Below are 25958 nucleotides of genomic sequence, written 5' to 3' on the forward strand. Positions count from 1 at the left end.
TGGGAAGAGAGACAACTTATAAAGATGGTGACCAAAAATCATGTAAGTAGAAAAAGAATTTATAACTTAAAATTAGATTTTAAAAAGACGGCCGCACGCGTGGACTGTGCGACGACATATGGCGTCATTCGTCCCCTTGACTTTATTTTAATGACGCCAAATTGTGTCGCTCGGCTCTTAAAGGTTAATGGGGCCAACATATTAGTCTTATGATCATTAAGAGAAAGTGAATTTGGAAAGTCACTTCTGTCTTATAGCTGTATAAGATATGGCTTGTTGGTGAGGAGGGGTTATAAATTATATAAGTGATTAAAAAAGTATCAGCCATTAGAAAAAATTCACAATCATGAAATATTATTGGCTACATTCCCATAATGAAGTTGATTAATGTGTTATGTCTCTTTCATATTTGTGGAAGTTATGAACACAGTAATTTTACATTTTAAAAAAGAAAGGGGGGGGGGAAGAAATTGAAAGTGAGTTGTCACAAGTACAGTTCTTTCCAGCATTCAGTCCACTGACATACTAAATCCAGCCATCTTTAATTAAAACAAAATAAACTGGACCTTATATGGCAATGTTAAAATTACATATGCAGGTCAAGTTTTCTTACAGAATGGCTCATTATCGCCAATCCATTGTGTCATACATCAGAAGCTTTATAATGACCAGTGACTGATGCACAATGTACATCTGAACTCCCATACTTTGAAATATGTACATATACAGGGCTGCCTGAACATGAAAATGCTTAGTTATTTTAAATACAGTTTAAAGTTTTAGGTACCATTGAAATATCTGTCCATCTGTTTTCTTATTCAGCGGCAAGGCACTCTTCATTCTTTACTTGACTTGCACATATGCATACCCCACTTCTGTAGTGCTCACATTCTTTTGTTATTTGAACAGTTTATTCTACAGTATTGATTATATTTATTCACCCTGTTCCATAACATTTTATCAGATTTCTTGAAGGTCTGTCCCTGGAAAGAGTGGGTACAGCCAGGCATTCACCTACCTTCTTACTTAAGAATTTCAATCTTGGTATAAATGCAGCAAATGTGAGAACAATAAATGGACTTCAGAGGATAAAAGTATGCAGTTATTGGCTAAATTGTTTGTTTCGTGATGGATCTTTTTTATCAGAGAACATATATTTCATTCCGGTAAAAAAGTATCATTGTTGCTTAGTGGTTTGTTGGACATAAGTAAAATCTCACCCTGTTCATTTGGTATAACATAATCCTGTCATTTCATTGCTGTGTGGTTACACTTGCCCCCCCCCCCAAAGGGGGGGGGCATCTTTAGAGGAGAGATTTCCATCATCATTATTCTGAAATAATTACTTTTTTGTTCTGTAGAAATGGATTACTGCCCTCTAATTGAGACATTAACTCTGTAAAAGCATTGGATATAAACAACATTTTCTGAACCACTCTTTAAAATTGTGGAAATTGACAAAAGCTGACTTAAATTTTCAAGTATTTATTTATTTATTTTATTTATTTATGTTCTTGTGTTGTTACTTTGCAAAGTTCAATTATCACCTAATCCAGACCACAATTTCCCCCATATAACCCAGATGAGTGATGTTACACTGCTAAGCTTTTCCTTTATTGCAAAATTGCCAGTTGTCAGAGCAGCTGAATAGACTACCAATCCATTAACCTATATCATCCGTGTATCATACTACTCTTGATGTGAGTACAGGCCTAGCATTGTTTTGTTTTCAATATAAAAGTAAGAAGTCCTGGGTTAAAATGTGATTGCTGCCAGCATTCTTAGTAATGGGAATTTAAATCACCTATTTCTGTACAACAAAGTTTAGTCAGATGTCAAAGATAAATATATGTACAATTGTGTCTTGTTGTTCCTCTTTGTTTTTTAATAGGTTAAAGCAGCTTTGACACACAGATTCAATAAGGGAGGTATCATGACACCGTACTCTATTGTAAAAATCAAGAACTCTGCATCAAAGTCCAGCCAGGACTTGGAATTTGATGGTGATGAGCAGGATGTTGGAGAGGAAGAGGAGGAGGAGGAAGGCATTACAAGGGATGCAATGATCAAGGTGAGAACTTATATGACAGTTTGTTTTGTAAGACCTTGGTCTTCTGGGATGTTAGAGGTAGAGAGGTACCACCATTTCAGAGGAATCTCTTGCCTTCATCTGTATGGCAGAAGAGGTAAGCCAAGCAAGGAAAATAGTGTGTGATATAGGGAAAGATGGTTTGGAATGGTATTTAAATGTGCCAGTATGGAATCATTGGCCCTGAAAAGTGGTCTTTTCTGCCATGAAGGTGAATGTAACGGTCTGTACCTTACACATATGCAACCATGTATCATAGTACATAGCATCACATTCCAGAAAATTACACTGCCATGGGGACCTAAAATCTCATACTGTTGTGACTGAACGAGTTGGGTGACGTAGTGCTTCTGCCTTATACTCAAGAAGCAAGTAAAAAGAGTAAGTAGAGATATCCCTGTAACAGGCTATGAAGGCCCATAGGGTTGTGAGACGTTGAGGGCCCCCCATTATCTAGACAATTGGCTCAAAGATGGCAGTAAGGTTGTCAGTCTTACACGCAGGCCGCGCTTTACTCCCCAGCAGTTTAAATATCAGCTGGGATACTGACTATCCACGCTGAAGTTTTTCATGGTCCATTAAGGCACCGCCTACTTCCTTCTGTATCCTTTCCAATTCATTGTTCACCATTATCCAGTAATTTAATAAGACACAAAAGTATATAACGTATGCCGTGTACACAACAATATTCTGTATTTAAAAACAAAGAAGACACTGCTGTATCAACATTTGCATTTATTATGCTTTTACAGATGCAACATGTTTCGACCCTTAAACCAGGTCATCATCAGGCATACAATGCTCCAGCATGAGCCGATGAATTGCAATTAATTATCATCTGATTCTTCAAATAAGGATTCTTATTGTCTTGAAATTATTGAAATGCATAAATACATGTATTAAGTTTTGGTCAAAATTTTGAAAATTGAAAGTCCTTAGATAATAAAATTTTTAATTTAAGATATAAAGATTAAAATTAGAAACTAAAGATTAAGACATGAAAGTTAAAATTCTGCTTTTGTGGTAAGACTCTTCAACCGCTACGTGTTGGCCTGGTTTTTATGCCAGTAGAAGTGTGGGGTGCCCGCGTATCGGAATCTTCTTAGATGGGATAGGTCATATAGTCATGACCTTATTAATGTCTTACGGAGCTATGCTCATTATTCAATATGTGATGTATATTAGGTTGTTCTTATGAACGGTGTGTACTGGCTGCTCCCTGCATTGATGCAGTCATTTGATGCTGTATAGTCTGAGTTTGAATATAAGTTATTCACAAATAAACTGACCGTGACAACTAACTTTGCCATTGTTTCCTGTAACATGATACAGAATGGTGGTATTGTCACATCTCTGGATGTGTAATGTCATTATCCCACACCATATAGATTTGAATCTGTTGAAGTATTGTAATGAAATATGTTAGATTTGAGGTTCTCACAGCAGTGACTGTGAATAATGTGATATTCTGGGTTGTAACACTGTGTAGTTTCGTAGAAGTCCAATGTCATTTCAGAAGACTTTCATCATCTGCCCTCAGAGACCATAAGAGCTGAAAGGCTTTCGTAACCATCTGAACACTGTCCATCAGAATATCAGTTCGCTATGGAGGTGGAAAGAGATGTCCATCTTCCCTTCCTGGACGTTTACATTTACATGAAACCTGAAGGTACATTGGGTCATAAGGCATATCATAAACCCACCCACACCCACCTGTCCCTAAAATGAAGCTGTCACTACCACCAGTCCAAGATGCATGCCAACTTTCCCCCTTGGTGCACAGGAGTTTCACATTGTCGTATTCAGGGAGAATGGCTACTGTGACCAACAGATTCACAGGGCTCTCAATCCTCTTGTGGGATTGAATCAGATTGCCCAAGTGCTGTTCCAGCCCACCATCAAGGTGGTCAGCTTTCTGCAGCCAGGCCAGGGCAACCTAGGATTGAATACACTGGGAGTATACAGCATCCCTTGTTAATGTGGTTAGCTTTGCAATTGAGGTGTGTTCAAAAAGTTCTTGAAATTATGATACAAAACAGCAGTGCATCCAAAACATTAGGTGTTTGTGTGACCTTGCAGCCTGACCATTAACAACACAAGCCATTTTGTTACAAGTAAATCAGACCTTCCATTTAGTTTTTATAGTCGGGCTTGTTGTCTTTGTCACATTTAATATGAAGTCGGTAAAATAGCAAATAATTTACATTAAATTCTGTTTACAAGTAAGGAAAAGATGCATAAACCCAAAATATGTTACATGAAGCTTACAGTGGTGATTCGTGGAGTCAAAACGACAACCTACAAATGGTTGAGATATTTTTAAAATGGAAGAACTTCAATGGATGACAATGAGCGGTGTGGCTGACCTTCAACTTCAAGATCGAAACTTCTGATTGCCCAGGTGAAAAAGATATCCGTGGAAGTCATCAACTGACTGTCGAAGAAGTTGCGGAAGAAGTTTGAATATCCATTCATTCATGCCACATAGTTGTAACAGAAGAAGTCACAAGGGCTTAAGACCAGGAAGTATGGTGGATGGTACAGCACCACCCAGCCCCATCGATCGAACAAATCAGCCACAGCTTGCGCACATGCAGCCAAGCAGTGTCCTGCAAAATGATGGGTGGGTTCTGCAGAAAGTGAGCTGGTCACAGGTTGTGTTCCAAAAATGAACAGTAATACTGTGCATTGACAGTCTGCTTTCGGGGAACAGTATTCGTTAGGATAACACCGTCACAGTCGTACACAAGAATCACCATAACTTCCACATTGCTGGGGTTCTGACAAACTTTTGATTTTCATGATGACCTGTAATTATGCCATTCGTTCGATTGGCATTTCATTTGTAGCTCATATGATTTGGCCCATGTCTCATCCATCATAATGATACGGCATAAGAAAGGCTCCTTCACACTCATAGCGCTCCACGTGGTTATGAGCAGCGTCGTATCGTAGCCATTTCTGCATTTCTGTCAAATCATGCAAAACCCATCATGATGCAATTTTTCTCGTGCCCAGGCGTTCCTTCAGAATGTGAAGCACAGTCATACGTGCTAATCCTGTCTCGGGCCAGCTCACAAATCATACGGCGTTGATCACTCTCCAGTAACGCAGAAAGAGCATACACTTCTTCACTGACAGTAGGACGACCTGGCTTACGCATGTCTGCCACATTTTGGCATCCCTCATTGAAGGCTTTTACCCACCTTGCCACTGTTCTGTAAGGCAATGCAGATTCCCCGCAAGCCTCTTGAAGACCTTGATGACACTGTCATGCTGTGCGGCCTCTGGCACATTCAATCTTTATCCGACTCCATCATCCCTGTTTTGAAAAAACATCATGACAACCCTACATTAGACTGCCAGCTAACACGAGACTCTGTTCTTCTCATCACTGGGCATGCGCGCAATGTGGGAAGGGAGAGTCCATTTGCTCTGAGGTAAGGTAGGTATGTAACTAACGTGTGGTATAAGCAACATTATTTGGTTCTATTGCATGGTGTCTCTACAGCAGCGTTGCCACTGTTAAAGTTCCAAACCTCGTAGATTATTTGTCCTATCTGAATACTATGATCCTTTTTTTATATCCAGCCTGATGTAGGTCTGATATTTTCTAGGAACTTCCACTGCGACTGACATTCAGGGGATTACAACAGTGTTTTAAAACATTAAATTCTTGACACTTGTATCACTTCCATAATGAAAATTAATTTTTCACTTGACCATATCACTGCATAAATTGGCAGACCAGGAAATACCAGAGTACTGTCTCCTGGGACATAATGTCATGTAATCAACTGAAAGTCAACTGACATTTTAGAGGAACATATCGTCTCCATCTTCAGGGTTGAAGAATAGCGGAGCCCTGCTTGCCACATGCTTTCACATTGGTTTCTTGCTTGGCCTATTCTTCAGCCCTGAAGATGGAGACAATATGTTATTCTGAAATGTTGGTTGACTTCCAGCAGACTACGTGGTGATATACCCCAGAAGGTAGTACTGTTCATAACCACCGCTATGATAACCTAAAATCCTACAATGAAATACAACTTAAGCCTGATAATATCAGGTATTAACTCAAATGCTGAACGACTCATCATGCCTGATCAGACCACTTACTAACTAACTCCCTGGAGATGAATTCGTCTTGAGAAGCCACCAGTCGCTCAGCCACTCTAGGATTTCCCAACATTTTATGGAACCTGAATGTTCATTACTGTTTCCACAGGAGTCCTTCATACATCCCTGGCCTGAGCCAGATCATTCCAGTCCATACCTCCCCATCCTCTCTCTTATGATCCAGTTTAATATCCTCCCACCTATATCTAGGTCTTCCTAGTAGTCTCTTTCCTTCCGACTTCACCAAAATCCTATATGCATTCCTCTTCTCCCCCATTCATGCTACATCTCGTGTCCACCTGATCCTCATTCACTTGATTATTCTAATTATACTTGGGGAAGAGTACAAGTTATGAAGTTTCACTCATACAAAACCATGGAAAATTATTTTTTTATACAGTCATATCACTTTCATATCCCAACATGATACTTTCCAAAGATGTATTGAAGTGATCAGAAAGTGCTGTGGATAAGAAAAATTTCCATAAATCTGGGCATATGGTTTTTCAAAAGCTAAGGCCAGAGGTCAACGTCAGAATGGTAAGCTGCCTACAAATTGTATGCCAATGAAACCCCAACTTAACTTTCAGTTGATACAAGAATGAGCTCTCTGTCTTAGTTAGGAGCACAGTTATAAGCATTTCACTGAATTGGAATGAGGAAAAATAGAAGAAAAACTTAAAATTTAAAAATGCTGTATCTTTGCAATTAATGGACACAGAACGAAGAAATTTCACGTTTTTCCACGTTGCAAAATTTTGTTAACATCAGAGATTGTCATGAAGATTTTCTTCTAAACTGCAGTGATTGAACTTGGAATGAAGCTTATATAAAAGCATACATATGAAATTCTGAGTCAGGAAACAAGCACCACCTGCTGTGGTGCCCTGATGCATTGCAAGGTAACAGTTCCGCAGAATAATATAGAACATCTCTTATGGCAGTATTTACATATTTTCTGCACAGAATCTTTATTTCTCTTCATGGCAATAATTAATGAATGCTTCTGTGCTGGTAACAGATGATAAGCATGGATATTGGTGACGAACTAGCACGTTATATCTGACGAATTTAATGTACTGATAATTTCTGCTAGTTGAAGTAGATCTTCAAATTGTATAGTTCATGTTATCCTTTCAATGTAAACTATAGCATTTGAAAAGAAATTAGTGTCCACAAGTTCTTCACAGATCCTCTTGTTTCTTCAAGCTCTTGCTGTTTGTGATCCAGTCAGTTTGTTTAATTTCTACTGGCCATGCATCACATTATTGTGATGGTGCAGCTGGCAGAGCACCAGTATCATTATCTGCATGTTAAAATATGGCCACAAATGATGTAAAATTGGAGATTTAAAATCCCCTATTCTTGGATGACAAAGGCTAAATTGTGTGCATTGTAATGTTTCTAAGTTCATATGCATTGTAAGGTAAGACAAAAGTAAATGGTTTTAAGTGCAGTCATAATGTTCAGTGCATCACAAATACACGTAGGTGCAGTTGAAATTGAATTTTAGTATTGGCACTTACTGCCTCAGAACCAGCTACACCCCAACTAGGTCTGCACTTGGAAAAGATTGATATAGTGATATTCTCCTTCCAGGTCAAAAAGCGAAACACCACAACACAGAATCCTGCACCAGGAAGAAGTGGGGCAAAGAGGAGAAAAGTTGATAACAAAGAAGTTAGAAAGAAAAATGATAAACACGAAAGGAAGTAGGAAAGCTTTAAAGAACTTTTCTACTTGGCATGCTAATATTAGTTTTCCAGTAACTACATGTAAGTGATACTGCTGCAGTAATTTTCTTTTGTTTGAAATGTATCATGATGTATTTACAGTATTCCAATTGCCATTTTTATACGTATGGTTTATACTGTGGAAATCTGGCTTTGGCATCAAAGTGGGCATTTGTATTATATGCAGGAGATTGTTTGATTTGTATGTAATACTCTGTATCAGGACGCAGATATTCGCACATGAGATTTTAGGTTCTCACAGTGGTGAATATTAAGATTATAGTCTTCTAGGATGTGGAGAAACCTGCTTCCTCCATATTCCAAATGCACCCCAGAGTCTAATGGCACTGGTTGACTGAGGGTCTCATTGCAATGCAGCCAGTGCTTGTGCCAATCCCTGCAGGTCTTAATACTGTACCCTGAGGATGAAGGCAGAACATTCCTCAGTAATTTGCTAGACCACATGGAGTCATGTCCCAGAAGACAATAATCTTCATTGTCACTACCCCAAGAACCTCATATATTTGGGATAAGAAAGTGCTGTTTCATTCCATGGTTTTTCTGGGATTAAGTTTTATAAGTATATCACACATTTATGTGGTTTTTGCACTACATTTTGACAGTGGTTTCCATTTCCAGATATATGGAAAGCCTTGGAACTAGTAAACTATACAAAGATTAAATATATGGGATAAAAGTAACATTAATATGTCTGTTTATGGCTGCTGAGCTTTGTAAGACCTTTCTTTATGATGAACACTCATGATTATAAATAAAAATATGTTTTGAATGTACTTTACAAAATGTTGGATAGTGACTGAAGATTTCTGTCTTCTGGGATGTAGTGGTATGTTTTCCGGTGAAAGCCAGGGTAACTCGTTTGATATAGCTATGCATTGGATGGCCAGCAGAGGCAAGAGATTTTTCTCTTCTCTGCATCACCCACACTGGCTCTGGGACTCACCCAGTATCCCTTGGATGAGGGAAGTGACTGGGACATGAATCTATTCACTCAGCTCCATCTGTTGCTGAGATCAAAAATGATGGAGGTTACCTCTACTGACCAACATGCCCTCATGAACAACTTTACTTTATCTTCAGTAGCTAAGAGTAAGCCAAGGAAGAAAGCAACTTGAAGCAGGCAGAAAGTAGAGTGCTTGCTGCATGCTTCATGCTGCTTCCTTGCTAGGTTTTTATTTCTCAACCCAGAAGAGGCAAGCAGCATGTTCCTCTGAATGTCAGAGGCCCAAAACTGAAAGTTTCAGAAAATAAAAAGATGATTTTAGATCATTTGAAACCAGTGTACTTTAATTTTACTTATACTGAAGTAATATAAAGAACTAAAACCATTCAAACATTTATTGAAGCTTTTTGCTCAAAAACATGGGATAAGGGTATGAAGCAGATTACAGTATTAGTCGAGTTGGTAAGTTGGTAAGAACGTTCTTGCAAAGAAGATAACTTGTTATAAAACTCTCTGAATTCCTGAGGTAAGTAGTCACACATTTTCATAAGATCGTTCTTTTTCTTTTTCATCAGACGAACTGAACTGAAATGAACTAAATTCAACTGAGTTGTAGCAGCTGATGTGGTAAGAGGAATGAAATGGGAACAGAACAAAGACTTCCCTTATGTTCTTAACCAGACAGTACCCATCTCAGGGTACATGAGATGCTGAGAGAGGTAATGTTAGGTTTTTGCACGTACATAATTGATGGATTATCCTGGGTAAATTTTAGCCGTGCTGCTTCTGTAGCTTTCAGCTTTGATCCCTGTTCAACATTGGTTGGAGGTCTTTGAAATTTTTTTCTGTCCAAAGCTCCCTTGTTAAAATGGATTGCCGGGCCTTGCCTCAGCAATCAGGTTTCCATTCACTTTGTACATATACTCTAGACCAGTAGTTCTCAACCTTTGTCAGACCAGTAAATTCTTTTGCCTATAAGAATGTCCTGGTATAATGGATGCCAGGGCCCAGTATCGGATCGCAGCCCGGCAGTTGAGAAACAGCTCTAGACACCCTTTCCTTTTCACAGTCATCACAAAGTCACTGTCACATGATAGGAGGCTGTGACCAAAACAAACTTTAGCTCCACCTGAGTGAAATATTTCTACCTAAGAAGATAATAGCACAGACTAATTAATCACTGTGAAGTTGTTATTCTGCCCAACATATGTCTGACCACGTTATGAGTTTCTTTCAGTTCCTACAATAATGAGCAAGTAATTCACAGTTATATAGCATAATACACATGCTTAAATTTCAGGAGAACCAACATTTGACTACAGATTCACTATCTGTGAGTTGGAGAACAACAGGAGCGTCATTGGCAATGTCTTAACATTCTTCCATAGCCCCTTTATCTGACTTCATCTTCACATGTTACATCTTTGGCATACTGTAACAGATCACACAGCTTTCTTTCGTGTGAAACAGCCAAACCCCTGTTAAGCTAATTAAGCTAATTGCTTCTCTCACCGACGGGAAGTGTAAAGTCATGGTAGAAGGCGAATTTTCTACGGCAAGAGAAATAGCAAGGGTACGTCAAGGTTCCGTTCTTGCCCCAGTGCTGTACAGTCCATACATAAATGATGCCCCTGCGGCACCTGAACTGATCTTGCTCTGTTCGCGGGAGATACCTGTATTTACACGACAGAGAGAGACGAACGTCGTGTTCTCTGCAAATTGCAACGCGGCCTCACAGCAGTGAAGTCGTGTTATGAGCTCTGGAACATAAAGATCAATGAAGGGAAAACTCAAGCCCTCTATTTCTCCAGAAGAACAGAGTCCTGACGACATCCTACAACTGCACAGACGATACATACCCTTTGTAAATAATGTAACGTCGCAACAAACGAGGCGCATACGTAAGAAGACCAACCTCTTCTTCATTGAATAGGGGGCCCAGAGGGTTGTGAGATGTTGAGGTTCCCACATTTTCTAGACAACCGGCTCACAGATGGTGACAAGGTTGTCAGCCTTACGCGCCGGCCGTCCTTTACCCCCAAGAATTTTCTTGGTACTCATGTCTGTTAGAGGCTGAGTCTACCCCAGGGCCATAGTGAGGCTGGAAGGAATAGGTCAATTAAAAAAAATCCACTCACCTCATCGGGACTTGGACCCGCGACCTTCCGGCTTATAGCATAGTGCCTCAACCAACTACGCTACCGTGTGCCCTTGATACTTGTCTAGGAGAGAACAAAAAAATCTTGGTCATGAATCTCGGAAAAGTCTGAAGTCAGGAATGACTGTGCTGGCAAAGCCAGCAGCAATTTAACCGAATAACCAACCTTCTGTACATTACTTAGAATAGTGCAGTGGTAGGCTGCACAGTGCCCACAGGGACCTGGACGCTTTCACAGCCCTGATATCGCCGTGCTAAAACTAAGGGGCAACAAACCTAGCACCTGAACAGAGAGACCGACCCCCCCTCCTCGTCGAAGAGGAGGCCCCTTCTCACAAACTCATACGTGTGTAAGAGAAAGAAAAGCTTAGTCAAAAGTCTCGAGGAGACCTGAAGCCAAGAATCACTGCTGGCGAGGGCCAGCAGCAATTTAACAGGCCGATCGAAGCGAGTCAGTCTTGAGACAGCAGTTCGGGAGCTGTAAGTGCGTGGTTAGCAGCCGTAACCTAGAGACGCATAGTGAAGATGATAACCAAACGACGAGCAGTGAAGACAACGGACTTGATCCTTAGTACATAGTATAGTGATTTGTTAAGTATGTGGATCCATGAAACTGTTGTAGTTACTTGTAGGCACAAGTTCTAAGTGTTCAATCCAGTTACCAATCAAAACCCTGTGTCTAGTCACTAAGACGTGATATCACAGACTCGAAATTCCAACACCAAAATCGTCACTGATATACCACCATCCAATTTCCTTTTCGTGTTTCCATAACCTTGAGGGTTTGTATAGATCATTTATGGAAGTCTTAACGAGCTAAATCTGGTATGACATAAACGAAAACAAATGATTATACTTATATAATGTGTACTAATCTGACTGCCTAAACCACAAGCACCACAGATTATGACATAATTTTGTATAACTGGATGCAAAGTACCTGCAGGCAACTTCACAGAAAGGAGGTTTAGGGACCACGAACAATAGAAAGTGCAAGGAACGCAAGTAGGGAGCTGGACGGCAAAGCGTGTGTTTGAACGCATAAAGTGTAGCTGAAAGAATTTTATATTCGCCTCTGTCAACCATTGCTAAACGTGATTCCTGCGATTTCATCCATTTCGTCGTCCTGTCTGTCTGAACTGTTGTCGTCGCTGCTGTCATTGTCATCACTTCCCACACTTCCAAGACTGGCTACGATGGGGTTGACTGATTTGTCAAAACATATATCCCTGCCATAGTACTCGTTTTCCAATCTTCGCCCATGGTTTGAAATATTTCTTCACGCAGGCATTTCATATCTTCCATATTACAAATCATTTTATGCAACCTGACCTTTAACTTCTGCCCACATGTTTTCGATCGGGCTTAAGTAGAAGTTCCCCCCCCCCCTCTTGTTTCCGTCTCAACACAACCATCAGAATCTCATTCACATGTGACTGTGTATAATGAGTTTATTGGTCTTAATATATGACAATGTGCTACATGTTCCGGCTTATAAAGCCATTATCCAACCTCTCGTCACTTCAACTCTCTTCGGTCCAAATATTCTCCTCAACACCCTGTTCTCAAACACCCTCGTCTATGTTCCTCCCTTAATGTCAGAGACCAAGTTTCACACCCATACAGAACCACTGGAAAAAATATAGTTTTTATATTCCAATTTTTATGTTTTTGGACAGCAGACGAGAAGACAAAAGGTGCAAGACTGAATGGTAGCAAGCATTACCGGAGTTCGGTCTCCTCTTAATTTCCTCCTCAAAGAGGTTTTGATTTGTTATCATATCAGACAGTACACATTAACAAATATTTTCGAACTATTGAATTGCGCTTTATCTGAATTCATATGTTACAATACAATAACTATTACTGTTAGTAATGTACCTGACATTCCTCTCAGTTAGAACACTGAACCTTGCGTAAAAGGCGCGCAGCTCCTTTCAAGCCCACCCAACAACTAACAGTAACTTTCGGAAAGTTCCTCTACGTTACAGTGCTACTAATTGAGCTGACAACCATTACCCACTACTTACCAATACCCCTCTCGCCTCTGAGCTTTCCGTTCAAGAACATCAAAAGTTCATGTGCGCCACACACTCAAAGACTTCTGCTGAACATGCGAACGTGGTCCATTCTGTGGCTGTTTTCATTCCTGAAGCGCCACACAGATGTTAGATACTCTATTATCACGACTGTCCGACTTCTTGATCAAAACAAGACGTGATGCAGTTTTCCACCACCTAAAACTCACATTGCTTAAAATTTCTCGTAATTTGGTATTGCAGCTTTGAAAGTTTGTGTCGCCTTTTAGCTTTCGCTAAAGAGTTTCAATAGTCGGAACAAGTTTTTCTGTGACATAGAAGTTACAGATTGTTCTAAGAACTACAGCCTCATCAAAGCCGTGTAGTCGGTATTTCGATGTTCCTTGTCACGCGTTTGTGTGTGTGTCATATGTCGAGAATGATGTTTCTTCTACATCTAGCCAGTTCGCCTCTTTCAGTTTCCAGCACCGTAGCGCGAGACCCTTCTGTCGCTGTCCACAACTGCTCTTTCTCGATCGGAAGGGATGGTTCTTTATTTCTTGACTCATATTCCATTAAAGTTATCAAATTATAGATTACTTCCATGCCTGCGAGTATAATTTATTCCGTTTTAATTTCGACATAATCGCTGTCCCCTTAATAGCTGGTAAATAGGAGAAATTAAAAAATACCAACAATGCAAGCACGCGCCTAAAATCTCACACGTTTTTTACACTTACTTACTCATGGAGCTGAGCTCTTCTTGAGGAACCGCAAATTCTGCAGCTACTCAAGAATTTCCCAGCATGTTATGGAACCCGAAGGTTCGTTACCGTGTTCACAAGGGCCCTCCACTGGTCCATATCCCGAGCCACATCAATCCAGTCCATACCATCCGATCCTATCCCTCTTAAGTTCCATGTTCAGAACCATGATCTCAGACACCCTCAGTCTATGTTCCTCCCTTAATATCAGAGACCCATACAGAACCATAGGTAAAATCATAGTTTTGTATATTCTAATTTTAATGTTTTTGGACAGCAGACGAGAAGACAAAAGGTTCTGGACTGAATGGTAACAAGCATTACCCGAGTTCAGTCTCCTCTTAATTTCCTCATGGATCAGGTTTTGATTTGTTATCGTTGTTCCCAAATATCTGAACTGTGTCACGTTTTCCAAACATCTGTTTCCTATTGCTATTACACAATTATGCCCTGCATTTTGGTGTCGAGACAGCAACATATACTAAGTTTTCTCTGTGTTTATTTCTAGACCAACCTCCTTACTTGCGTCAATTAAAGTTTGTGTGTTTTTCTTAATGGCATCTACAGTGCATACAATCAAGTGCGCGCCGCGGCTGCAATTTGCCGTGAGTCATACCACCGCAGAACGGATGCAGTCGCGGGAGGAGTTGCAACTCCTCCCGCGACTGCATCCGTTCTGCGGTGGTATGATTCACGGCAAATTGCAGCCGCGGCGCGCACTTTATTGTACGCACTGTATATTATCATCCAGTAGATTCACATCATCGTCACAGATGAACAGCTGATGTGTCCCATTTAATTTCAGTCCCACCTGGCTTCCCTGGACCTTCCTAATGGCATATTCTAAAGCCAAGTTGAAAAGGAGTGGCGATAAAGCATCTCCTTGTTTTGGACCATTCTGGATAGGAAATTTATCAGACAAATGTTTATCTATATGAACTTTACTATACGTTTCATTTAAACACATTTTAATCAACCTAACTAGTTTCATGGGTATCCCAAACTCTTACACACTAATCATAATATTTCACATCAAGTACATAAATGCAAATACAGTGTAATAGCAACGGTGGACTAAGTTCGCTACATCTGTAACTTTGAAAAGATGTTATGATCGAATCGGCGCCTCTGTCTCAGAGCAGCAGTTTAAAAAGGGAGAGAAAGCCTTTCAGATATCAGGACCTTCCGGATTTGAGGATTCCGAATACAAGAGCCATACCATATATTCATCACTGACGAGAAAGTAGGCCTCACGTTCACTGCTAGCCTTGGCAAATTTAATTATTTTCTGCGAACGTAACGCCGTGCCTGGATCAAGAGGCAGCCAATTTACCATAGGTAGTGGAATGGCATCTTGTTGCTGAAATACTCCGAGTGTCCATTTGATAACAGCAAGGAGTCAAGGACCAAAATATTCTTTCTCTGTTCAGACCTACACTGAACAGTGCTGCCAACAAACAAGCCTATGTTTTTTATAACTTAATTTTAACAAAATGTTGCATATCACTTTCCTGCCCCAAGTCCTTCAATGTAATTTGTAAGCATTATGCCAATTAATAATTGAATGCTGCTCTTATTTCTGTAGTGGCCTTATTTTTAATGCTTGCATTTATAAATAATGTACGAAAGTTTTTATCATGCTTATTACACGGTTCCTGTGTCTCAGAAATGTATATAACATAATGTACGTATATAAACTTACCTGAACACTGGCAACACCGAAGTTCGTCTTCGGACGCCATACTGAGTCAGTCCAATCCAGTTCACATTTCTTTGCGGCATGTTTGGATTTATCTGAATAATATTTTCTCATCTTCGTTTCATTCTTCCAAGTACATGTTTTCTAAGAGGATTTTCCACGCGTCATTTCCCTTGTGCAAGCTACATGCCCAGTCCATTGTACCTTTCTTGATTTCACTCCACAACAGCACAAGCTAACCTACATACATCGCGGTGTCTGTTATGTCGTAAATTCCTAACCTACTTCGCCTTTTGTGGGTTGAAGTGCTTTTCCAGCAAGTAATATACTTCACTGAATTGCGCCATTTTTTGTGTTAAATAATTTCGGAATTCGCGAGTATTCTGTAAGAAAATTATTTGGCTCTGAAGTAAAGATGTCATTCTTAATGTTGGCAGAAAGAAATATATGTGAGAAAATTATATCTTTTTTTTTTTTATTAGGCATTTCAAATATGAAGGACAGATTCTACGAAGAACTAGAACATGTATTCAATAAATTTCATAAATATCATACAAAGAAAAAAAACAAACTCCGTGGCTTGTAGTCCGCAAGCGAACTATACCTCCCGAGCGACCGCCGCTTGTCGGCGAAATTATTCCCAACTTTAGCGTATAGAGGATGTCGCGTGGTCAGCGCAACGGAACCCCACGGCCGTTAATTTCGGTTTTCTAGACCGCAGCCGCTATTTCCTTGAAATAGCTTCTCAGTTATCCTCACGAGACTGAGTGAACCCCGTTCCAGATCCACTGCTTCTCAAAAAATGTGGTAGCACCGGGAATCGAACCCCGAACCTCTGGATCTGTAGCCAGGAACATGTATCTTACCAAATGTTTTTATATACAGTATATAAAAGGCCTCGCTTAGTATAGGAGGTAATGCCTGATTTCTAGTAGTTTCTGCTACAACGGCAGTCTAGTCACTGACGGTCTTATGCTTGACCGCCACCAAGTTTAAATTTCTGTGTTGGGCTTCGCCTTGTCCGATGTTGCGAACATTCTCATTATCATGATTTTGTATGACTTCTAAACTTGCCTGGATAATTTTGTTATATAGTCATATACGTACGGAATTTTGAAAGCCATGTGCAAATCGCGAATTTTCCAATAGTGTGGAAAATTTTGTTTTGCAGGCGCTGCAATTTCAGTAGATGGTTGCTTGCCACAAACTTCCAAGTGGGACAAGCATTAAGTCATGGTACTTTCTTTTTTCATTTCATGCATCCTGTTGTGTTACAATATACACTTCTTTATTACCCATCACAACACAACTAATATCAAGATCAGTGCCAAGCTACGGCTCTGCTACATGTTTCGGCTATCAGTAGCCATCATCAGGCAAATACACGGTTAACTGCCGTACTATTAAACTGGATACAATACTATATTAATCATATAAAACACTTGACGTAAAAAATACAATAAATCAGATTATATAAAACAGAAGTTATAGTATAAAACAAGAATAAAATTTTTAATTGATGTTTCATATCATCGAATCAGTCGTTGGTTTTGTAACTTCGTTGCGTTCCCACGGACAAATTAGAATATTCTATATTTTTTCTTTTTGTATATAAGATTGTATAGGAGGCTCGTGATGTAGATGCAGTAAATTAATATTAATTGTTTAGTCGGTGAATCATCTGACAAAGTGTTGTCCATACTGTAGGGAATGTAAACAACGACTCGTGCTGTGACATGCACGGAAACCAAACTGGCTTGCGTTGAGCAGGCCTCTTCAATACGTTAAATCACTTTTTTCAAGCAGTTTTCCTATTGTGGACAGGAGGCTAATCGGACGCAAATTTTGAGCGAATTTCGGGTCTTTACTGGGTTTAGGTAAAGTTATTACTTTTGCTTCCTCCTAGGAATTTTGACAGCCGAAGGTAATGATCGAATAAATTGGTTAGGTGAAAGAATGGTCCCCTTGGAAGGTGCCTCAGACATTAATTTGGAATGCTATCAATTCCACAGGCCATTCTCAATTTCAATGAATTTATTAATATCTTTATGTGACATGGTCTTATCCTCTGAGGAGAGTTGTTGCCTACGGTTTCAAGTTGAGCTTGAACGCTGGCCTCTACCGGCCATTCATGGTTGTCACAAAAATTATGTGGTGTGAACTGAATTTCCAAACAGTCATCAAGTGCGTTGGCTTTTTCGAAAGGATGAAATTTAAGGCCTGAAACTCAATGAATAGCAATTGGTGCCCTTGGTCCATCCCTCTTTATGAGGGATTGCGCAACGGGCCATATATATTTAGGTGTGACATTCGTGTTACACATTTTTGTTTCCCACCGTTCAAGTGCAATTTTACGGGGTTTTCGCCTGTTTGATTTCGAGACTCAATTAAAAGTCGTTTTACACGCTGGATCCCTGGTTTCTTGCCACAATTTTCTTAGCCTCTTCTTATGTTTTAACAATGGATTTAGACCACGAAGATCGTTGTTCGTGTCTCAAAGTGTAATCTTATATATCGACAACCTATATGCCGAAGCAATCGAGGCTGTAAAGTCGCGCGCCGCTTTTTCGTCTTCTACCCCTGATGTAATTTCTGTTTTAGGAGACATTAATTCAGAGGCAAGGCTTTGAAACTAATCACAGTCTGTGAATTTTTCAGCAGTATCAGAGAGATTACAAATTTTGACATGACCCAGTATTTGGAATACTATCGATAGGTGATGTGAGCCCAAAATATGAGATACAATGACATGTGGTGGACACAATATGCAGCACATTGCCTTTTCTCTCAGGGGGAAACGAGTAGTTTATGGCAGTGCTGAACTTTTTAATTGCTTTATATCAAATAAGGGTAATATTTTCTTGCCAGAAGGGTTTGAAATTTCAGTATTCCAAAATGGGGTTTTAGCATTCAGTTCACATGAGAAAATATATTTACGCCAAAGCTTAAGAGCTCAGTGATGTCAGCATCACTCCAGGCTCTGCCTGGAGATTTATAAACAGCTGCAAGCAGCACTTCGCTATTACCAATTGGTATGCAGACCCCTGTCGCTTCTACTGAAACAAAGGGTGGTAGGTCTACATGGTTATGGGGAACGCCTTTTCTTACTGCAACGGCAGTTCCGCCTTTTCTGCCCGAGTGGCGGTCGATTCTATAAAAGTGGTAATTTGGAATAAAGAACCTCTCATGAGGTTTCAGATGTGTCTCTGAAAACAGGGCCACATCTACGTGTAGGTCTTGCAGCTGTTTACTGAGCTCATAGCGCTGCCTCCCAATGCCGTTCGCATTAAATGCTATGACTTTGAGGGGCCTATGAACTCTAGTGGCCATTTTGTTTCATTAGGTTTAGAACAATTTTGGTAATGGCCATTATTTTTTCCTCCTCGGGCACTGCACCACTGACCTCTGTCATAATCTGCTGTACTACAGTCACTACTCTCAACAGACTGTCTAGAGATGGACTGTTTACATGAGTAGCCTGAGTTGACTGACCTGTTTTTTGTTCCTGTACAAGAACCGGGACGCTTGGTTTCGTGGCTTCTGTTGGAACTGCCACTGGAACTTGGAGAGTCTGAGGTCGCTGCTCCTGCGATGTGCTAGCGCCGCCGCGAAGGAGACTCCAGGGGTAACGATATTCGAGGAGAACACCCTTCCCGTCGTAGTTTTGGGTGCTCTCTGCGATTTCCTCCTCTGCAGTTCCTCCCTCGCGTGTCTGCAGCCCCGATAGTTGGCGGGATGTGGTTTCTCTCCCTCCTTTAACTGGCAATTGCAACAAGCTGGAGTGGAGGTAGCGTTCTCTTTCTCTGGGAACTCTTTGTGCAGGTGGCCACCCCCGCACCACATGCAACGGGGAGGTTGCTTACAATTAGCCCAGACGTGGCCAAACTGTTGGCAGTTGTGACACTGCGTAAGGCCACTCTGTACTCTATATGCCTCAATCCGGATGGAAATGTGGCAAAGGCTTTGTAACAAAACTCGAAATGTTAGTAAGAAGACAGAAATGTAAAATACATATTTACAGTGGTTACAATTAGTATTTTCATAACTGAACGAACGAGCGTATTTGCTCAAGGCAAAAACTGTGAAGCCAGCAGAGAGAGCTGTTGCTAGGGAAAGTCTCTGAAAACACGCCCTTTGCTGAGAAACAGATTTTTAACACGCAACAATGGAATAACTAGGAGGCTGTGTTCTCTACGCGGTCCATGCAATAGCGACGTGACGTAACAATAGAACTCTTAGGAGAGGTGTTTTCTTTGCAGTCCATACTGATAATATATAACGAGGAACAGCTGAAATTACTGGAGAGTCTTCAGAGGTCAGAGTTCTGGACATCATGGATTCAGATCACCTACCTATCATGTATTGCATCTTGGATCGTGTTAAGGCGTGGGAAATCCAGGTCCATTTGAAAATTTCATAGTTTGGGAGCGTTCCAAAGCCTCGCCTCTGCCTTAGAATACCCGGGAATCAAAATGAATTAATGTATAGAAGCTGACAAAGCAGCTCGCTACTTTGCAGCCTCTATAGCGTCAGCATGTAGGCTGTCGACAGAAACAACCACAACTTCATTTTGTAATCGCGGCCCATCTGGCCTAGACCGACTACTCAAGCACAAGCAGAGGCTAAGAAAACTGTGGCAAGAAACCCGGGATCCAGCATGCAAAATGGCAGTGAACTGGGTCACTAAAACTATAAGGAGAATGGCCCGGAAGAATGCACTTGAACGGTGGGAAACCAACATAGAAAATTGTGAGATTACACCTCGTGCAAAATTGCGAAATCCCTCACAAAGAGGGGTGAACCAAAGGTACCAACTGCAATTCATGGGCGTTTCGGACCAGCATTTTGTCCAAACGAAAAAGTCTAATGTAGTTCCAAATTACCTAGAAAACCTGTTCACGCCGCACAAACTGTGTGACAGTGACCATGAACGGCGGGCGGAGGCCCGAGTCCAAGCTCTGCTGACTACCGTCGAAGAAAACCCCTGAGCTAAATAACGACCATGTGACGTCTCTAAAGAAATTCGAACCCTAAAATTAGGAAAGGCCTGCGGAACTATGGCATTCCAAATGAATGTCCCAGGCACCTTCCAAAAAGATCTCTCGTTCATATAACGCGTTTATTTAATCACTGTTTTTGACTCTGTCACTTCTCGACACCTTGGAAGGAACCCAAAATCATAGATCTGCCAAAGCCCGGCAAGAACCCAAAATTCCAACAAAATTTACGTTCGATTAGCCTCCTGTCCACTACTTGCAAACTTTTCAAGAAAGTCATTCTAAGAATAATCCAAATACATATGGAGGAAAGAAACTTGCTAAACACAAGTCAATTTGGCTTCCGTGCCCATCACAGCACGACACTCCAATGTATGAGGCTAACGGACCACGTCTCTCTGAATTCCAATAACAATATGTCGAAGGCTGCTGTATTCTTGGACATTGAAAAGGCCTTTGACACAACATGGCACCCCGGCCTACTATATAAGCTCACAGAGTTACAATTTTCGACTAGTTTCGTAACGCTGATTGCTTCGTTTCTAAACAAAAGAAAATTGAAATTTCAGTAGAAGGCGAACTTTCTCCGCCCAGGAAAGTAGCGGCAGGGGTGCCACAAGGTTCCGTCCTTGCCCCAGTGCTGTACAGCTTATATATAAATGATGCCCCCGCGGCACCTGGAACACACCTTGCTCTGTTCGCAGACGATATTTGTATATACGCAACAGAGAAACATGAGCAACGAGTTTTCAACAAACTCCAGCGTGGTCTCACTGTCGTGGGGTCATGGTGTCAGCACTGGAACATAAAGACTCGGGCTATCTACTTCTCCAGAAGGCGTAGAAAGCCTGAGGACGCACTACAACTAAACGGACGGAACATCCCATTTGTAAATAGTATAAATATCCCGGTGTCACCTTCGATAGGAGGATGACATGGAGCTTGCACGTAGAGAAAACCGCAGCCAAGGCCTTGGGCACGTACATTAGGGTATACTCTATACTCAAAAGCAAGCACTTGAGCACACACATTAAATTAGTCGTGTACAGAGCACTAATTAGATCAATAATGACTTATGCCTGTCCCACATGGGAGATTACGGCGGACACTCATTTGATGAAACTGCAGAGCTTGCAGAACAGATTTGCTATTGGCAACCTTGACCGGCTCACACCGGTCCGCGATTTTCACTTGGCGTTCAAAATTCCGTACGTGTATGAATACGTAATTAAATTATGCAGCAGGCAGGCAGATGTCATACTAAATCATGAAAATCCAAATGTACGTGAAATTGGACAAGGAAAAGCTAGACATAGGAAATAAAATAGGCTTAAACTTGGCGGCAGTCAAGCCTACGACCGTTCAAGTGTCTAACTGACGTTTCGGAGTGTCAAATAAATTGATGCATAAGCAGCTGCACATTCCTGCACTGACAGATGTCCCTCTACATACTAGAATTTAATTTAAGTTTATACTTGTGAAGAGTGTAAAAGAAAAATGTATATATCACATATTTACTCCTGTGAGAATACTGTAACCCAGGTGGAAAAAGGTGTAGAAAGTGAACACCGATTAAAAAAAAAAAAGACCAACCCCTCCATTTTTATCATTAAGGATGACCAACGAAGAGGAAAAAATAAACAAATGTCTAGACACTAAACCAAAATATGGCCATGGGTCCCAGCGGGGCTCGATGCCAAGAGTGACTGCGTCGGCTGATTGCCGGCAGTAAGCTTCTGCTCTGCTCTTTACGGGAGAGTCTTGGACGGCAGACTGAAGGTAGGAGGGTGTTGTGAGATGGCCGCCAGCCTGTGAAGACGTGAGCCTGGAAGCAAGGCAACTTCTACACAGCAGACTCAGAATGCTTAGTACGTGCTGTATTGAAATGCAAAGTCTGTGAATTAGCGATAGCGCTATACTTACTTCTAGTTACGGTCTGTAAGTCTTCAATAAATCCAATTGCCGGGCCAAAACCTTTCTGTAGTCACTGGATCACATGACAATAACATTATTCCTGTTGCTTCCTTTGTAATATAGGGCATCTGTGAAACGCTGATTCACTTTATTTCCTTTATTCTTCTAGAGAGTCAGTATGACTCCTCAAATGGGGTACCAGCTCGTCCCAAGACCTCTACGTACTTAGGGCAATATAAACATAGAAGAAGCTCAGGCATCCATGCCTCGAGTGCGACTCGAACCCACGATCCCAGTGTTTGAGCGGGCGGAGAAATCTCACGCCTAATGAATTCTATATTTATTTACATGCTTACACAATAGTCTAAGGGCCAATTCAAAATTTCAAACATGCCAGCCTTTATGCGGAAATATGTTTATTCCGTATATACAAAATGCGTACAATTTGTATATTAATATGAAGAAAGAGCTACTATGAAACATATTGAAGAAAAGCAGTTATTGCTCTAAAAACTTCAACATCCCTGCTAACAACATTGGCAGCTCTAGCGCATCTACCAGAGAGACGATTTTTACTTGAGTACCAGACGTTGATAAAGAATATATCTCTGATGTATCGGGCAGGAACTCGAAGAAAAACGATCTCGAGATCAGAACGGCAGATTTAGAATCATGGAATAGTAATAGCAGTAATAACGTCACGTGTTGGGTATGTCACGCGACAAATAAATTCACGTGGGTCTCGGATTTAGCGAATCTTTATTGGACACTCAATCTTACACATCTTACAGTTATTATCAGTTGTAGTGTCACTTGACTTCTGTCCTTGGCCGTGGCTGGATCTCATCTGTCTTCAGCGACGACAATCCCAATACTGTCTCGGCGAATGCATTACCTTGTTATATATCCGCGGCCGTTGCTACGCAGTGAACCTTCTGTTGTCTATCACCGGGGAAACGCTGTTTCGTTGATTCTGCAATTCCTACGCAACGGCCCACTGTTATTGCGTTACATGGAAGCATCTACTCCAAACACGTTACATTAATAAATAAGGTTTCCGCTCACTATGGGCTTTGGTATTCTTGTGGAGATACAGCTCTAATCCTTCTTAACCAGGTGTCGATGTAAAAAGTAAACGTACAGGTAGAGGCCTTGCGACGAGCTGATCACCCGCCCAAGGAGTCCTACCGAATGTGTAAGATCTAGAAAAACTGAAGTGAACGGAGAAGTTCGTGGAGGTAGGCCCAGGCCCACTGGGGCTGTAGTGCCGGGGGGGGGGGAAGTAAAGGTATTTCTGTAACAGGCCGTGGGGGCCCATAGGGTTTTGTGATGTTCAGATTCCCACATTTTCCAGAAAATCGGCGGCAACTAGGCTGCCGCGAGGTGTCTATGTACTGTCATAAATTTCCACAGTAGACTAAGGTGAGATGTTACTGTCACACCCTTACCGCTTGACTGGGTTGGCCTCAGGGAGGATCTATACACAATGGTGGTAAAGATATCTCCACCCCGTCGGGAATGAAACTTCGATTGTCTGGTAGTCCGGCCCGTAGCCTAGCAACTGTACTGAAGTAATCGCCAAGTTGCAGCCTTCCAGTAATAACAGTAATATTTATCTAATAATACATCAAATTATGAACCACAGAAACGAGTTCGGAGTGTTCTAAATACATATTTCATAGCCCAACTCTATGGCTTTGTTAGTCCGAAATTTCTTCAAGAAAAATAAAAAAGTTTAGCGTTCAGGAAATAAATGAGACATGGTATCAGAAGGGAGATGAAGCACAATACAGTGCAAACAACTACATAAGGATGATTTTCGTCATTCGTAAATGAAAAATTATTATAGTGAGATACTGTAAATTCGAAATGCATACAGAATATCGGTTGGAAAACTGTCAAAGAAAGAGAACAGCTGGGAGGCCTAGGAATAGAGGAGATTGTAATGTTAAACTACAGTAAATCAGCTGCGAAAATGTGCACTTGCTTCAGGATGGGGTCCAGTAGTGAGCTGTTGCAATTAGGGTGACGAATTTCGGGATTCATGGCGAAATTTCTTTATCTCCTGAACTTGAATTCTCAAGTGATCAAGACTAAGTTATTAGGCTAGCTGCATGCTGAGTTATGAACGAGATACTTACTCGGTTAGCTATTTGGCTAAAGAATATGTTAAATATTTAAGTAACAAATTACTGAACTGGTTATTTGGCTAGCTAGTGAATTATAAATATAGGTTAGAAGTTAGTAAGTTTAAGAGTTCTGTCTTCTGGGATATAACGTCTTGCAGCCCGTTGAAAGTCAACCGACGTTTCGAAGGATCATATCAACTCCTTCTTCACGATAGAATAAGCCGAGAAAGATGCCAGAATGAAAGCAGATGGCAAGCTTGCAAGGTAGCTTTCTTCCTGCTTTCCATCTGGTATCTTTCTCGACTTATTCCACCCGGAAGAAGGAGATGATATGTTCCTCCGAAACGTCGGCGTACTTTAAACGAACCACACGGCGTTATATCCCAGACGATAGTACCCTTCATAATCACCTCCGTGAAGACCTCAAATCATACAAAAGAATAAGTTACTTAACTATTGTAGTAAGCTAAAATATTTGGCTAGCTGGTTAATAAATTAGTTCTTTGAGTAATTTAGTTAGCTAGTTATCGAGTAAGTTTTTTGGCTAGATGGTGAGATAACATCTAGACAGCTAGTTAATGAATTAGTTGGTTGGCTAGATAAATATTTCGCTAGCTAGTTAGAGAGTATATACTGTATATACCTAGCCAGTTAATGAGTTAGGTGTTCACGCAAGTTGAGCTGGGCTGAAATAAAAACACGCAGGAAAAATACTCGTATAAGTGAACGACATCGCTCGCTGATTTTGTACATTCAAAGTTCTCAATATTGCAGACGCCCGTTCGTTGCAGTTTAAAGACTGGTTGGCTCCGAGGTCGCAGTCTACTGTCGAGCGTGACACACAGACATTTTGGGCTGAACTTGAGCCAGGTGTCCCCGCTCAGTGAGCGAATGGGGCCTGCCGAGGTAGGACCGTCTCTGCTCAGAGCAAAATCTTATCAGGAATTTCACAGTGACAGTGCTGCTCTTGCTGTACACAGCAGTTAATACTGTGGGATGAGCCATCAGTAAGTAGGTACACAGGCATGCAATGATTTGCATTAATTTTCTGAAGAATTGAAACAGTTCTTAAGTATATCCGCAGTGTATGTTTGTGTTCTGTGGGATTCTCAAAATAAAGAAGTAGTTCCCTCAACAGCATCAATCGGTTGGTCATCGCAATGGAGACGCAGACGTGTGACGTGGAAACTGATTTTTAAGTGTTATTTAGAGAGACGTATTTTCAGTTTCGAACGGTTAAGCTATACGATGCAACTTGCATATTGTGATTTCAAACCACTGCATGTGTAAAGTTCGAACAGTTAAATATATCTTTCCATAACCCACGTTTAAGGTTAATCTATTTTAAAACGAGTCATCTCCATCTCTCTCGTG

The 25958-nt window shown here is 40.9% G+C and overlaps 2 protein-coding genes across 7 annotated transcripts in view; both read left to right on the top strand.

Moving 5' to 3' along the window:
* LOC111866068 (replication factor C subunit 1) overlaps nucleotides 1-9238 on the top strand; it is an 80702-nt gene extending 71464 nt beyond the window's left edge. Inside the window, exons 16-17 of the mRNA XM_023854613.2 lie at nucleotides 1892-2071; nucleotides 7808-9238. Coding sequence (XP_023710381.1) covers nucleotides 1892-2071; nucleotides 7808-7924 — 297 coding nt within the window. The 3' untranslated portion in view covers nucleotides 7925-9238. The remainder of the gene's footprint in view (nucleotides 1-1891; nucleotides 2072-7807) is intronic.
* Nucleotides 9239-25420: 16182 nt separating this feature from the next.
* LOC111866069 (probable G-protein coupled receptor 139) overlaps nucleotides 25421-25958 on the top strand; it is a 65228-nt gene continuing 64690 nt past the window's right edge. For 2 of the 6 annotated variants that reach the window (XM_023854618.2, XM_023854620.2), the window contains exon 1: nucleotides 25421-25591. The gene's annotated coding sequence lies outside the window, so the exon portion shown is untranslated. Of the gene's footprint in view, nucleotides 25600-25958 lie in introns of all 6 variants that reach the window. The other 4 variants (XM_023854615.2, XM_023854617.2, XM_023854614.2 and 1 more) reach the window with 2 other exon arrangements.

The sequence above is a fragment of the Cryptotermes secundus genome, unplaced genomic scaffold, assembly GCF_002891405.2.
Source record: "Cryptotermes secundus unplaced genomic scaffold, Csec_1.0 scaffold318, whole genome shotgun sequence".
In the NCBI taxonomy this organism is placed as follows: domain Eukaryota; kingdom Metazoa; phylum Arthropoda; class Insecta; order Blattodea; family Kalotermitidae; genus Cryptotermes; species Cryptotermes secundus.